This window comes from Peromyscus eremicus, chromosome 22, assembly GCF_949786415.1.
Source record: "Peromyscus eremicus chromosome 22, PerEre_H2_v1, whole genome shotgun sequence".
In the NCBI taxonomy this organism is placed as follows: Eukaryota; Metazoa; Chordata; class Mammalia; order Rodentia; family Cricetidae; genus Peromyscus; species Peromyscus eremicus.
In genome coordinates, this window is record NC_081437.1 from 11,442,573 (window position 1) to 11,455,397 (window position 12,825).

Consider the following 12,825-nt stretch of genomic DNA (forward strand, 5'->3'; position numbering starts at 1 on the left):
TAAGTTTCTTCTGATTAGATTCAGACCATTCATAGTGGAGGTAAAAAAAAAAAAAAAAAAAAAAATTAAGGCACACAATGTCCACCGGCAGTATTTGTTCTGATTCTGCATTCACGGTAAGTTTGGCTTTGTTACTGTACAGTTACTATTTTCCCCCTGCAACTAATAAGCACACAATAGGGAGAAATTTAGAGCCATGCAGACATCCTGCTTTTCATCAAATCCTCTTCTAGGTTTGTCAGTTATTAATTCTCATCCAAACCAATTCTTGTTATGGTCTCAAAATAATCACATGAATTACTCATAGGAATAAACATAAATTTTTAAACTAAACAGGCTTCAACCTTTGAATATAGCCCCACATGCTTGGGGTACTGAATGCAAATTCACCACTTTAGGAATACTACTTCAGTGCAATGGTTTGAACAAGCAAGACTAGAGCAACGAGGAACAGACTCTAGGATAAAGACAATCAACCTGAGATGGACACTGAAGAGTGGAGAGAGTCTATTCAGAATCATTTAATTAGTGAGTCAAGACAGACAACTCCATCTGAAAAGCTAAACTAGGAGCTGAAAAAATGGCTCAAAGGTTGAGAACATGTGCTACTCCTGCAGAAGACCCTAGTTTGTTCTCAGCATCCACATAAGGAGGTTCACCAGTGCCTGTATCTCCAGCTCCAGGAGAGCTGATGGTGTCTTCTGGCCTCTCGGAGCCCCTGCACTCACATACACATACAACAGAACTGAAAAACTAAAATACATTTTTAAAAAGCTAGAATAATAGATAGTAAATCTAAATCTTCTTATAAGTCAAAGAATCACTTGACAAAGTAAATAACCTAGCTATGAAAATTTTATAAAGCCATATTGTAAGGTCAAAGTTTGTCTTCCTTCTCTACATTCAGATCCTTAAGTTTTCCAAGAGATAGCACACTATTCCCTGTAACTTTTAATTGCTCCCCCACTTTCACACATGTCAGCATTCCTAGCTCCTCTCTCAGATAGAGCTTAGCCACAAAAATGTCTACCTCTTCAAAGCATGGCCCACAGAAAGTTTACACTGTAGTCTAAGCCAAACACACACAACTGAACTAGACAGTTTCAGCCATTATCATGTGGAGCACCGGCATTTTATAATCGTTCCTCCTGCCTTAGTCTTTTTAAATGTTGGTCTTGACCATTAATAAACTGATTTCAGAATCAATCAATTAATAAATAGGTCATGCATATGACTTGCAATTCAAAGCATTACCCCAGAACCTGGGCCATAATTCTTTATCAGACTTAATCAAATTTAATATAATCCAAGTATGGCATGAATCCAAGAAGTGTATGAATTATGGTGGTAGAAAAGGAAACTAGCCGGGCGGTGGTGGAGCACACCTTTTGTCCCAGCACTTGGGAGGCAGAGCCAGGCGGATCTCCGTGAGTTCGAGGCCAGCCTGATCTACAGAGTGAGATCCAGGACAGGCACCAAAACTATACAGAGAAACCCTGTCTCAAAACGCCAAAAAAAAAAAAAAAAAAGAAAAAGAAAAAGAAAGAAAAGGAAACTAAAAATAAAAAAAAGGTAACAAGCACCAGGCACTGTAGCACACGCCTTTAATCCAAGCACTCAGGAGGCAGAGGCAGGCCAATCTGAGTTCAAGACCAGCCTGGTCTACAAAGTGAGATCCTGAACAAGCCAGGGATACACAGGGAAATTCTGTCTTGAAAGAAAAAAAGAAAGAGAGAAGGAAGAGAGAAAAGAAGGGAGGGAGGGAGGGAGGGAGGGAGGGAGGGAGGTTGGTTGGTTTACAAGAAGGCTGAGGATGTAGCTCAGTGGTATATCACCTGCCTGCTATGCATGAGACCCTAGGTCCAATGCCCCAGTACAAGAAGAAAAATAACTGGGGAAGACAAAGAGGCTAGATGTAATGGTATATACACCTATAATCCCAGCATCTAGGAAGTGGAAGGTGGCACATCAAGAGTTCAAGGCCAGCCTCAGTTATATAGCAAGTTTGAGTTGAGGCTAGCCTGGGCTACATGAGACCCTGTCTCAAAAGAGAGAGAGAAAGAAAGAAAGGGAAAGGAAAAAGATAACAAGAGATAAGAAGGATCAAAAGAAGACATTTTAAATATGGCAGGGGGAAAAAAACGATAAGGAATCAAACATTGTCCTGTGATTTCAAGACTGGGTGATAAAGTATTTCATGTAAAAATACACACACATTTATATAACTTCAATGTAGCATTTATAAAATGGTCATGATTTAGCATCCTTGTCTATGATTTCAGAAACCACTATAGAGCCTTAATTGCTATTCTATGTAAAATGCAAATACAGTGTTTTCCTTATCTGAACACTCACCAACCAAAGGTAAAGTTTGAATTTCAAGTGTTTAAGTCAATAAAACTGCCATTTTATTTTATTTTATTTCATTTGGTTTTTCAAGACAGGGTTTCTCTGTATAGCTCTGGCTATCCTGGAACTCACTCTACAAACCAGGCTGGCCTGCAACTCAGAGATCCACTTGCCTCTGTCTCCCAAGTGCTGGGATTAAAGGTGTGTGTCACTACTGCCCAGCTAAAACTGCCATTTTATAAGAAGCAAAGTAGAGTGATTTAACAGAATGATTCTACAAAAAACAATTAAGAGACTTCAACAATCATTTTCAAAGGAAAAGCTGATTTAGAAGAGAAAGACTCCAGATTTGACATATCTGTAAGATTTGAGGAGTCACTAACAGGGCAGGCATGGCAACACATGCCCAAAATGCCCGCACCAGGAAGGCTGAGGCAAGAACCTCCAGTTCAGAGACCTCCAGTTTTAAGCTATGCAGCAAGACCCTGTCTCAGAAAGCAGTCACCACCAGAATAGGGAAAGAACGCTGGACTCTGTCACATACAGTGAGTTCAGGGGTTTTTCGTTTGGTTGGTTGGTTGGTTGGCTGGGTTGGTTTGTTGTTGTTGTTGTTTTGTTTTTGTTTTTTAAAAAGTTATGTGCCAACAGGATAAAATGAGAATGAAACACTGTATGATTTTTCAGTATTAAAATTCTGGGCATAGGAGAAGACTTATGCATACATCAGCCTGTTAACATAGAGTTGCAAACACACACACAGATAGACTATATGAAATACAATCTATCTATCTATTTTTGTCACTGTTTAACTGTTTAACATGGACATAAATTCTTCAAGTTAATCCTTTCTTAAAAGAAAGGGAAAAAAGAGCCTGCATTCATTTAGTTTTAAAAAAGACACTTCATACTCTGAACCTCAGTTTCATCTTTAAAAGGGTAACAATTTATTCTTAAGATCACATATAGATTTAAGAGATAAAGGTTATTTGTAAACTACAAAGCACTATGCAAATTTAAGGTGGTATGCTACTCTAAGGCACCCAGAACTATAGAACTTTTGAGAGGTAACATACAGACACAGAAATCCACAACAGACATGCAATCTCCCACACTGAGACAATTGCTGCTGGGCTATTTCCTTGAACTTTTAAAAGGTCTTATGACCCATCTATTTAAATATCAAAATGTTTTCAAATTCCTATGAACAAATAGTGAAGTTTTACATAATATAGAAATGAGTTCTCATATACAAAACAGTTTTTCTATAACTAATTCAGACTTAAACATAAAGACCTAGTCATACAATCCCTGGAATTTGGACTGCCAAATGCATTCTTTGATAATTTTAAAATGCCAGGCTTTATAGATATCTAGCAATCTCCAGATGTTCGCTCTCAGAAATCACTTGCTTTGATACACAGCACAGCATTTTAAATGGTGCTTCCCTCCTCCATGTCTGGTATTTTACTTCTGCTAAGTAATGAACATCTCTAGATGCCTATTTTAAATTGGCAGTAAGTTCCTCAAGGACAAAAGCATGTCTTTTTGTGTCCTTTCTTTAAGGATAAAAAGTATAGAGCTGGTCCAGCTATGGCAGTAATCCACACATATTTAGCAATATTATAGCTAATTCATGCTGTAGATGTTGTGCCTACATTTAAGAGCTATTATTCATATCATGTTACACATAATCATCTTTTTGCGTGTGTTAGTGTGTGTGGTGTATGCATGTTCAAGTACATATAGGTACAAGTGTGTGTGTGTGTGTGTGTGTGTGTGTGTGTGTGCATATGGAGGCCTGATGCTGTCTGGCATCAGGAATCTTTTTTTCCGTTGTTGTTGTTTGTTTGTTTTGTTTTTGTTTTTCCAAGACAGAGTTTCTCTGTGTAGCTCTGGCTGTCCTGGAACTCACTCTGTAGACCAGGCTGGTCTCAAACTCACAGAGATCTGCCGGCCTCTGCTTCTGGGTGCTGAGATTAAAGGTGTGCGCCACACCGCCCAGTGGCATCAAGTATCTTCCTCAGTCACTTGCTACCTTATTCATGGATCTCTCCACCAAAACCAGAACTCAGTGACATGGATGGTAGAACTACAAGTTCACTGCCATGCTTACCCAGCATTTAGATGGGTGCTGGGGATCTGAACTCCTGTTCAGCAAGCACTTTATCTACTGAACCGTCTCCCCAGTCACTACTTAAGGCTATCTCTGCTCTTCAAGATAACCAATAAATTAAAAGTTACTTAAGGGAAAAAAAATTTCAAATGATTACATGAAAAAAAAAATGGCTTACCGAATATTTAAAGGATGTTTAAAGCTAGATTAATATTTGAAAATCAGCCAGGCATTGTGGCATGTGCCAGTAATCCCAGCTACTGGAGAAACTTGGGCAGAAGAGTGGCGTGAGGCCAAGAGTTCAAAGCTAGCCAAGATAACACAGCATGCCTTTGTCTTACAAATAAATTAAAAAATTAACAAAGGGCTTGGTGTGGTGGGGCACTCCCATAACCCCAAAACTCTGAAGGTAGAGACAGGAGATCAACCGTTCAAGGCCAGCCTCAGCTGTGAATGGAGTTCAAGCCCACTCAGGGCTATGTAAGAACCTGCTCAGAAATTTAAAAAAAAAAAAAGAACTCCTGCATTGTTCTGTTAAGAAAGCAAGATCTGAGCTGAGGATGTCCTTCAGTTGGCAGAGTGCTCGCCTACCGTTTATAAAGCCATGGCACCCTCATTACTCCATGAACCACCCGAACTGAATGCAGCGACACACGCTCGGTAGACAGACACAAGAAGGATCGAGGCCACAGCGACTTTGCCGCCAGCCTGGGACACATGAGAAAATGTTATTTCTCTCTTGTATTACAATTTGAATTGTATATTGTAAACTGGCATGGCTAAGTTTATACTTTGTTTAAAATGCAAACATTCACCCTTAGGCTAATCCCAAGATAAATATATTAAAATTAAATTAAAACTTTTATTATGAAAAAATAATATCTTAGGGTGCGTAATCTTGCACTTGGGAGGCTGACAGCAAAACAGCCTTCAGTTCAAGCCAGCCTGGGCTATGTAGTTAAGACTTTGCCTCAAGGATGAGGTTAAAACCCAACCTCTGCCACCACCGAAAGAACAAAACAAAAAATGACTTAAACACTTAAATAAGAAAAACATGGGGCTAGAGAGATGGCTCAGAGGTTAAGAACACTGGCTGTTCTTCCAGAGGTCCTGAGTTCAATTCCCAGCACCCACATGGTGGCTCACAACCATCTGTAATGAGATCTAGCTCCCTCTTCTGACCTGCAGGGATAATGCAAACAGAACATTGTATACATAATAAATAAATAAATCTTTAAAAAAAAAAAAAAAAAGAAAGAAAGAAACAAAAACATGCTAAAAGAAGGCTAAGCATAAAATGTATCCAACCCCAACCTTATGAAAGTCAATAAGCTCAGAAAGAAAAGTAGTATTTATTGGTAGTTTCCTACTTTTGCAAACACACCTAAAGTTTAAGATACATACTGTGAGACGCTGTGTGCATTCCCACATTAAGTTGTGGAGGCAACACATCAAAATAATGTGGAGTAACTTTAAAAACACGGTTTCCCAAGTGCTACCTTTTCAAATGACCCTAATGTACGTACTGAAAGTTACTGTACCCAGGAGAAATTCCAAGCACCTGCCAACCAAACTACCTGAAATTCATCAGCTGCAGAGTAAATGGGTCCTCAGTTGCTTTTACCTAAAACGAGGGTAATACAAGAAAACTACTAACTTTGACATGGCATCGAAATGGCCAATCATCTAACATTCCATCCTCTGGTTCCCAAAGCTACCACATAGATGTCTTATAAAATGCACGGACTGCATAGCTTGGGTCTGAAGTCTTTCCGATTTACAAGATGACTCACTGCCAGATTCCCTTCAATAATCAGCTTTTAAAGAATCATTCTGCTGATAAAATACTGAATTTTTTTGCTTATAAAAATATAGTCTTCTCACAATTTTCCAAGAACCCATCTAGTATGTGAAAGCAGATCCAGGCATCCACTTCCTTGGGGGGGAAAAAACTGCTTTCAATATCTGTTACCCCCCAGAAGAATTTCACATGTTTTGAATTCTTCAGTTGAAAGAGAAGTTTTTAAACATAAGTGCTTTCTTTTATATTAATGGCTCTCTTGATGATAAAATAAAGATCAATGTAACTCTAAGCTCCAGGCTAATGAACTGCAGAGAACAGAAACAAGAAATCTGGCAAGAGCTGAGTAGAGCTCTGCTTAAAGGCTACTAGTAAAATAGACCAGCTCCCCTCCCCCACGCCCAACCCTTTAAGGTTTCAATTAAGATGGGGCCTAGTTTTACTCTTCAAAGAGGACAGAAAGAGAAAGCTCGGCTCCTGCTAGCAATTCTCTTCAGCGGGGGCAACTCTAGAATATGGACAAGAACTATTTCCTTCCTTCAGCTGACAGAGGTATGTCTCCCCTGGCCTGGTCAACACCAAATCTAAAGATCAGAAAGTCTCATCACATACCATGCAAAAGTTGGCATCAAATCAATCAGAGTAATTTTTTTTTTAAATCCAACGATGGGATCACAAAAGATGGCGTGAAATAAATCTTTTCTAAAGTCCAACATTGCGCATCTTTAATATGCCATAAAAACAAGATTTGTTTTCCCAACTGCGACTCTCCTTCCTGCTGTTTCTCCTGGATTAGTTAAGGGATGAAGCTAAGTTTAACAAGGCATACACACTTTCAAAACTAACTCAAGTGCTCCAATTGGTGAAAAGGCACTTTCAAAAAACACAGAGGCTTCTGCAAGCCATCCAGGATTCCTCAGAACCAACAAGAAAAGCACAAATGAGTGAAGATTCCATTACATAGAGATTATCACAGCTCCCCCCACCCCAAGATACTCAATTAGTTTTTGCCAAGCGCACAATCTGCACGTTAGTGGACATCAAGGCCAGCCAGTCTTCCAGCCAGTATGAACTGGGGAATGAACCCAGGCATCAAGCTAAAGAAGAACCAATGAAAAGCTAATGCCTCTCTAAAAGGAGCCCAAGAATGAAATAACTTCACTATGTAAGGAATTATAAGACATCAAAGGTTAGATAATGGACAACAGGTGTCTTTGGAGAGAAAAGAGTCACAATGAGTTACTCCTATTTTGGGATTTCCAGTCTCAAAGCTGTATAATAACAATGATTTTTTTTTCTTTCCCTCAAAGTCAAGACGAAAACTGTGGCTCCACTATTTAACAACTGCGAGAACCTGATGCTCTTGTACTTGCTTTTTATTTCACTTTTTTTAATCCACTAATCCCAACCTTGTGTGGGCAGATTAAAACATGGCTTGGGGCCAGATGGTTTACTGATCAATGAACACTAACTAACTAGAGATTTATTAGCAAGAAATGGAAAAGAAAAGCATCTGAATACAGGCTACCACCACGCAAAATATTCAAAACACAAATCAAACCCAGCAGTGGGTATCACGTAACTGCAGAATCAGCCAAAGCAGAATCGTTTCTCTCACCGTAACACTTAAAGCTCAATCTTTACAGTAACTAGATTCCAGGGGCCTCAAAGAATCGTAATTCCAGACACAGGTACTGGCTACCCTGGAGATTGTCTGTTCCTCAGACCAGTCAGAAAATTTACCACCTGTATTCTGCTCGAAGGGAACCGTAAGGAGGCACTTCAGCCTACCGAACAATCTATTCTCTTTCCCTCCATTCCACAAAGACAGCATATTCCAAAAATGGAGAATCCTTTCTTTCCCGATCGAGGCCCCCTTTCTTATGGATTCATTGGGCAGGATTACTTCTCTCCAGCATGCACGGAGAAGCCACGCTTCTGCTTTCACTCTTAAAGAGGGTACCCCAACACAGATGCACCTCTTCCTTTCCTGTATTGAGTAAATGCTCTCCACCACTGCAAAATGTTCAGAGAAGTGGAGGGAAGTTGTCAGTTACTGAGAGCTCCTTAATAAACCTCCAAATATAAAGACTGACGAGGGGTGCCTTCCAATTCAGAAGTGGGACTGGGGGTTCCTACTCTCTGCGGAAAGGCTGCCCCCCCCCGCCCCCCAGGCCCCAGTCCTGCCTGGAACTCCGTAAGTGCAAAGATGTACCCTGAAGGGGAAGTCTGTATTTGATTGAAGGGGTGCTCCGACTTTAATCGGGGGTCGGAGGACGGTGTTAAGCGGACCGGGAGGGACGCAGCAGTTGCTGGCGGGGGGGGGGGCGGGGGGGCTAGGGGGGGTCGCCGAGGAGAAGGAGGAGCCCTCGCACTGAAGGGGGGCTCCGGGAAGAAAGGAGGGTCTGGAGACGAGGGCTGCATGGGGGAGGGGCCGCCCGTCCGGGAGGCGGCGGCGGCTGCGGCGGCGGCAGCGGGGCTGCAGCCTCGCTGGGGGGCGGGGGCGGGGGGAAACCATGTGCGGGAAGCGGCGGCCACCCCGAGGGGCAGCCGGGGAGCAGGGCCCCGCGGGGCTCAGCGGGCGCGGGCAGCCGGGGGTCCCGGGTTACGCACGGGGAGTGAGTGGGGGTGGGGGTGGGGAGGGGAGTGCGAGCCCGCTGCCGGACTCACCGAGGCTGCCGGCGAAACCGTCCATCTTTGCGGGGGGAAGGCGCCGGGCTCGGGGCTCAGCGGGGCGGGCGCTTCATTCAGCACACCGACCGAGTGGCGGCCGCGGAGCCTGACGCGCTCGTTCTCGGCGTCGCCCGACGCGGCTCCCGACGACGACGACGACTCCCCGACTCCGCCGTCCGCCGTCAGCCCGTCAGCCCCGGGGTGGGTCGGTCGGCCGGTCGGTGGGTCAGTCAATCAGGTGGAGAGCCGCGCAGCCCGCCGCCTGCCCGGCCTCTCTCTCCTTCTCTCCCTCTCTCTCTCTCTCTCTCCCGCAAGCCGCAGCAGCGAGCGCCGCGCCCCGCCCCCGCGCCCGCGCGCAGCCACGGCCCCGCCTCCGCGCACGCCGTCACGCTTCCGACCCCGCCCCCGCCCACGTGACGGAACGGGGCGGGGCTTCTCGCGACACGCCCCTCCCTGTGCCGGGCCCCTGCTGCGGCCGAGAGAGCAGAGGCCGCCGGAGAGGCTCGTAGCTGCGCTCGCGTCCCGGCCCGAGTTCGCGGCCCGGTGTCCTCCCAACGGGAAGCTGGGTCTGAGTGGGTGGGAGACATGGGCATTCTGCTGCTTGGGAAACTCAAGTCCATGGTGGGATTCTCTCCGTCCAGTCCAGGTCTGGAGTTCTCTTGAAGGGAGATAATCCCACATGGACGCTAAAGAGGCAAACAAGTCAGAGAAGGGATTTCCCCCTTCCTGAGGTTCCCCTCTCCTCTAACCAGGTGAGGAATAATAAATAGGGACCAGACATCTTGACCAGCTTGGGGCCAACACTACTACAACCTCAGGGTCCGGAACAGAGCACAAGCAAGCGATGTTCGTGCTGGAGGAAGCGTTCATCTTAACCCAGTGGTTCTCAACCTTCCTACCGCGGCGACCCTTTAATACAGTTCCTCATATTGTGGTGACCCCCCCCCCCCGCCCCCAACCATAACATTATTTTCATTGCTACTTCATAACTGTCATTTTGCTACTGTTACGAATCGTCATGTAAATATCTGATATGCAGGCTGTCCGACACAAAGGGGTCACGAACCACAGGTTCAGGGCCACTCTAATGAGGAAGGATACTGGATCTTGAGGATGAGGACATAGCCTGCCCGAGGTCATGGAGCCTGGTGGAAGTGCACCTAAAGGCCGGCTTCCTTCCTCTGCTTCTGTTTTTCCCATCAGGATACAAGGCCCCGTTGTATAGAAAGCCACAGGATAGCCTGTCAGGAAACTATAGCACAGATTTTTCTTTTCTTTTTTTTAAAGTAAGTCTGAGTTACTTTAAATAAGCCCACATCTATGAAGTCACCTAACTTATATAGGCCTTGCTTTATCACTTGCAAATTCAAGGGCTAGACTTGTAGGCAAAGCATGTTCTGTCTGTCCTCTTCAGTCCTCCGAGTCTATCCCCTCCTCCTTACAAAGACATCAGAATAGTTTAGGTCCCCTCTAGGTTGAAGGTTGTGCAGATTAGAGTAACAAAGAACTGGAAGGTGTTCAGAGACTAAATAGGACGTGCCTTTTAAAATAGCCGGGTTAGGAAAACGTAAGAATTGTAGGTTACAAAGGACAAACAGACGGAAGAATGGAAGAAACTGGAGGCAGCAACTGTCAAGATGAAAGGACTTAGAGAATGAAATGGTAGGGACTGGAGATTTAGGTCAGTGGTAGAGTGCTTGCCTAGCAAGCGCAAGGCCCAGGGTTCGATCCCCAGCTGGGGGGGGGGGGGGGCTGTTAAACATCCTTCAAGTCTACTTCTCCCCTTTGATGCCTCTTTAAAATCTTCTCTAAGGGCCTGCAGGTGGAACCCACAGACAGAACCCACAGACAGATTGCAATATTCCAGCTCTGGAAAAACAAACAAACAAAACCTTCCTTTAAAAATCTAAGCAAACGTCAAGACAAAACTAAGAGGTCAGTGTTGTAATTGGGACCCCGAGAGGCTGAGAGCTGGCACCGTCTGTGTGGGGATGAGACCCTGAGTTCACCCCAGCACCCACGGTTTTCAGAAAGCTGTGACGGAGTGTACTTGCAATCCCAATGCTGGGAATCCAGAGACACATGGAACCCTGGGGCTTGCTGGCCAACCAGCCTACACAGAGAGCTTCAGGCCGACAAAACAAAGCAGGTGAGGAGTTACACCTGAGGTTGACCTCTGGCGCACACACATGCACAAGCACACACAAATAAAAGTAAATGTGACATTGGCCTTAAAAAAATTTATTTTTTCAAGACAGGGTTTCTTTGGGCAACTGTCTTGCTTGTCCTAGAACTCACTTCATAAACCAGGCTGGCCTCGAATTCAGAGATCCACCTGCCTCTGCCTCCCGAGTGCTGGAATTAAAGGCGTGCGCCGCCACCACTTGGCTAAAATTAAATCTTATTTAAAAAGAGAGGAAGGTAATTCAGGTTTTCTTCTAGCATGGTAGATCAAATTTTTAGTTATTGATAGTTGAAGTAAAACATGATTTCACACTTAGAGTAAGGCTATACATAACGTTGCTAGAGGTATTCTGATGAAGTTGATTTCATACAGTTCACATTTTAAAAAGGAAAATGGGCAAAGTATCGTGCATTTAAAACTCTACAGTGCTGCCGGGTGGTGATGGCCTTTGATCCCAGCACTCGGGAGGCAGAAGCAGGCGGATCTCTGTAAGTTTGAGGCCAGCCTGGTCTATAGAGCGAGTTCCAGGACAGGCTCCAAAGCTACACAGAGAACCCTGTCTCAAAAAAAAAAAAAAAAAAAAATCTAAAAAATAGTCTACTGTGCTGCAAAACTGAGTATGTTCCTCACAGGAGACAATGTCTGTTTTGGCTTGACATCAATGAAAACCAAATTCTCCACTGACAATGTACTTGGCTAATGACTGCAAGGATCTTCCCCCTCAATCAGCTTCTGGTTCTGTGTGTCGCAACCCTTGCTTCTCCCACACTCCTCACATACTGCCAGTGCCAGCCATATGTCCCTATCATGTTATAACCTCTAGCCCTGAAACTCCATGACAGGATGCCAGCCAGGTGAGTCAGTGCAGTGGGCCACGGGAGCACTCCCAGAATCTATTGCTAAACAGAAGTCGCCAGCAATGATTCGGTGCAAATGACTAGGGTCTGTTAACATGAAATGTAACCCCGGCTCAACTCTCTGAAGCTAGATGCCCCAAATATCCAGTTACTCCAATATGGCTTGCTGGAGTGGAACACGTAACAGAGGGAAGACTGTAATGGAAAGTACACCTTCTGACACACTTACCACACACCCACATTGCAGGGCACGGTGCACTCCTCTGCAACCTCTACCCTGGAGGTTGAGTCCGGGGAAAATCGCAAGTTCAAGGTCATCTTCAGATACCTAGCAAGTTTGAAGCCAACCTGTGCTAAATACGCCCTGTAACTTTGTTTCCAAAGACAAAGCAAAGAAACAGGAAAACTGGGGGAAGGCGGTAAAGAAATCTGAAGTCCAAGCATTGTCAATTTCATGATAAATCTGCCTGTGTTGGTTTTTCTTACCAAAGCAATCCAGATTTACCCTAACTAGTGAGACCAATGAAAGGTGTTTTTGTTGTTCTTGTTTTTTAAAGACTGAGACAGGAAAAATGAAATAAAATTTCAGAATGAGGACAATAAGGGTTGAGGAGATGGCTCAGTTGGGTAGGGTAAAATGTTCACTGTGTAAGCCTGAGGAGTTGAGTTCAAGTCCCCAGAACCCATATGAAAAGCTAGCACTTCAGCTGGGCGGTAGTGGCACTCACCTCTAGTCCCAGCTCTTAGGAGACAGAGATAGGCAGATCTGTGAGTTCGAGGCCAGCCTGGTCTACAGAGTGAATTCCAGTGCAGCCGGGGCAACGCAGAGAAACCCTGTCTGGAAAAA

General features: G+C 44.4%; 1 protein-coding gene across 6 annotated transcripts in view; it reads right to left on the bottom strand.

The window, feature by feature from the left end:
• The window catches only part of Eml4 (EMAP like 4), a 130,718-nt gene extending 121,607 nt beyond the window's left edge, over window positions 1-9,111 (bottom strand). For all 6 annotated transcript variants that reach the window (XM_059248504.1, XM_059248503.1, XM_059248502.1 and 3 more), the window contains exon 1: window positions 8,934-9,111. In XM_059248504.1, the coding sequence (XP_059104487.1) occupies window positions 8,934-8,958 (25 nt within the window). In that variant the 5' untranslated portion in view covers window positions 8,959-9,111. The remainder of the gene's footprint in view (window positions 1-8,933) is intronic.
• Between the last annotated feature and the right edge of the window lie 3,714 nt (window positions 9,112-12,825).